This window comes from Camelina sativa, unplaced genomic scaffold (assembly GCF_000633955.1).
Source record: "Camelina sativa cultivar DH55 unplaced genomic scaffold, Cs unpScaffold01682, whole genome shotgun sequence".
Lineage (NCBI taxonomy): Eukaryota > Viridiplantae > Streptophyta > Magnoliopsida > Brassicales > Brassicaceae > Camelina > Camelina sativa.
In genome coordinates, this window is record NW_010922799.1 from 1 (window position 1) to 3,663 (window position 3,663).

The 3,663-nt window shown below is 46.4% G+C and overlaps 1 protein-coding gene across 1 annotated transcript; it reads left to right on the forward strand.

Moving 5' to 3' along the window:
• Positions 1-2,893: 2,893 nt before the first annotated feature.
• LOC109131670 (uncharacterized mitochondrial protein AtMg00810-like) lies at positions 2,894-3,613 on the forward strand (the record flags this gene model as incomplete). Its single annotated transcript, XM_019242838.1, has 1 exon — positions 2,894-3,613. A coding segment is annotated over exon 1 (720 nt), but the record flags the coding sequence as incomplete, so codon positions are not given.
• Between the last annotated feature and the right edge of the window lie 50 nt (positions 3,614-3,663).

Consider the following 3,663-nt stretch of genomic DNA (forward strand, 5'->3'; position numbering starts at 1 on the left):
TCCCACATGAAGAACAAATTGAGCTCATCCTTGAAGGTTTACCTGATAACTACAAGTCCATTGTTGATCAGATCGAGGGTCGGGATATCTCGCCCTCCATTGCCTATGTTCATGAGCGGTTGCTCAACCAAGAAGCCAAACTTCTCTCCAAAGCTGTTGCCTCTCAGCTTCCTGTCGCTGCTAACATGGTCACACAGCGTCACAACAACTCATACTGTGGTGGTCAATCCGGTCCGAAACAGAAGCATCACAACAACAATTCCACTCAGTCGTGGCAGCAGTCTTCATCCAGGTCTGATAACAGAAATCCTCGTCCATACCTTGGGCGCTGTCAGCTCTGCAACACGCAAGGTCATTCGGCCAAACGTTGTCCTCAGCTACAAGGGCGTTTCTCGATGGCGGGTTCATCTCAAATGAGTCCATTCACTCCTTGGAATCCTCGTGCCAACTTGACTGTCGACTCTCCATACTCTGCTGATACGTGGGTGATGGATAGCGGTGCCACACACCACATCACATCCGATCTTCAGAATTTGGCTCTTCATCAGCCGTATCATGGTGGCAATGAGGTGACAATCGCAGATGGCTCCACCATCCCAATAACGTGCACTGGTTCCACTTCTCTTCCTACACCCACTGGTCCTTTGACATTAAGCAAAGTGTTATATGTGCCTAATATACATAAAAACTTGATTTCGGTATACCGTCTCTGTAATGCTAATCGAGTTTCTGTGGAATTCTTTCCTGCGGCTTTTCAGGTGAAGGATCTGAGCACGCGGATTCTGTTCCTTCAAGGCAAAACTAACCGTGAATTGTATGAGTGGCCCTTGTCAGCTCCAACCGCTATGCTTGCTTCTTCCAGCTCCAAGGCTCCTCTCTCATTATGGCACTCTCGTCTTGGACATCCGTCCTCCTCTGTTTTACATCATGTTATTTTGCTTTTTCTCTTCCCTTTTCGTCTCAGACAATCTCCCCTTGCAATGATTGTTTGATTAATAAAAGCCAAAAGCTCCCTTTCTCTCAATCCACTATTACTTCGTCTCGATCACTCGAGATTTTGTTCTCCGATGTTTGGACGTCTCCCATTCTTTCTCATGATAATTTCAAATATTATCTTCTCATTGTTGACCATTACACAAGATATACCTGGCTTTATCCCCTGAAACAGAAATCTCACGTTAAAGAAACATTCATCACCTTCAAAGCTTTAGTTGAAAACTTTTTCCGAGAGAAGATTGGTACCTTCTACAATGACAATGGTGGCGAATTCATAGCACTCAGGGGGTTCCTCTCAACACATGGTATTTCTCACTTAACATCTCCACCTCATACGCCGGTGCATAACGGGATCTCCGAACGGAAACTCAGACATATCGTTGACATGGGTCTCACTCTGCTCTCCACTGCCTCTGTTCCTAAGATTTATTGGCCATTTGCGTTTGCTGTTGCTGTGTATTTGATTAATCGGCTCCCCACACCGGTTCTCTCTCTTCAATCTCCTTACCAGAAGCTGTTTCGGCGATCTCCCAACTACGCCAACATCTGCTTATTCGGTTGTTCTTGCTATCCGTGGTTACGCCCCTATAATTCTCATAAACTCGATGATAGGTCTCTTCGCTGTGTGTTCTTCGGATATTCACCAACACAAAGTCCATACCTTTGCTATCACGTTCCCACCGGTCGCCTATATGTCTCTAGACATGTCCGCTTTGATGAGACGACATTTCCCTTCACCACGGTGTCTTCTCGACCAACCTCCATTGCCACTGATACTCGTTCTCTTCACCAACAGTGGCCGCTTCACTCTACAATTCCTCACTCGGGTTTAGTTTTGCCTCGTCAATCTGCCAGCTCAGATCTTCACCCGCCACATCCACCTCCGTCGTCTTCCTCGCTCGATGCGTTGTCATCAACGCAAGTATCATCTTCTTCCTCTCAATCTCCTTCTGTTTCTCTCTCCTCTGAGCCCACTGCTCCACCTGAAAATGGGCCGCGACCCACGGCCCAGCAACACTCCATATCCACAACCACCTCATCGACCACTTCCTCTTCCTCACAACATTCTTTGACAAATCCCACCAACACAAATTCGGCCCACCAACCAAATTTAAACAGTCCAGCCCATTTACCATCTCCATCCACTAGCAGTCCGATAAGTAGAACCTCTTCTTCGTCTTCTTCGTCGGAGAATCCTCCTCCGCTGGCCATTGTTCCACTGCCTCTGGGAAATACTCATTCTATGTCAACCCATGCAAAATCCGGCATCTCCAAACCAAACACTAAATACTCCCTCGCTATTCAGGCCTTACCACCAACTGAACCACGGACTGCCAAACAAGCTCTAAACGATGACCGTTTCCGCCCTGCAATGTCGTCAGAGATCAATGCTCAATTGCGCAACCACACATGGGATCTAGTTCCACCACCGTCCCCCACAACAACGATTGTCGGCTGTCGCTGGATCTTCACAACCAAGTATAATCCTGATGGCTCCATCAATCGCTATAAAGCATGTCTCGTTGCAAAAGGTTACAATCAACGACGAGGTTTGGATTATGCGGAAACCTTTAGTCCTGTCATTAAATCGACAACCATTAGAATTGTTCTTGGTGTTGCGGTTGATATGTCCTGGCCAATTCGTCAATTAGATGTAAACAATGCGTTTCTACAAGGAACTTTGACAGAGGAAGTCTATATGCAACAACCCCCGGGTTTTGTTGATGCTGATCACCTGGATTATGTATGTCGCTTACAGAAGGCTGTCTATGGCCTTAAACAAGCTCCCCGCGCCTGGTATGTTTAATTGAGAACTTATCTTCTTCAAGTTGGCTTCATAAACTCTGTTTCGGACACATCTCTGTTTATTCTACGTCATGGTCGGTATGTCGTGTATATGCTTGTTTACGTTGATGACATCATTGTCACGGGGAATGACAACGCTCTGTTAAACCACACGCTTGAAGGTCTTGCTACACGATTCTCAGTCAAGGATCATGAAGAACTCCATTACTTTCTTGGAGTTGAAGCTAAACGGTGCTCCCTTGGTCTGCACCTCAATCAACGTAAGTATGTTCTTGACTTATTGGGCAACACAAACATGCTAGGTGCCAAACCAGTTGCTACGCCCATGGCTACATCTCCAAAACTCACTCTCCAGTCTGGTACACGACTTGCTGATCCGGCTGAATATCGAAGAATTGTGGGTAGTCTTCAATATCTAGCATTCACTAGGCCTGATATATCATATGCGGTAAATCGCTTATCTCAGTTTATGCATCAACCATCAACGGATCACTGGACGGCGGTGAAGCGTGTCTTACGATACTTAGCGGTTACTTTAGATCATGGGATATTACTCACACGTGGTACAAATCGGTGTTTACATGCGTATACGGACGCTGATTGGGCAGGGGACTCGGACGACTATGTCTCCACCAATGGTTATATTGTGTATCTCGGTCAACATCCCATCTCATGGTCCTCAAAGAAACAGCGGAGCATTGCCAGATCATCAACCGAAGCGGAATACCGGTCAGTGGCTACGACTTCTATTGAACTGAACTGGATATGCTCTCTACTTAAGGAACTAGGGGTCTCGTTCACTACCCCTCCGGTTATATATTGTGATAATATTGGTGCAACATACTTGTGTGCCAATCCCAT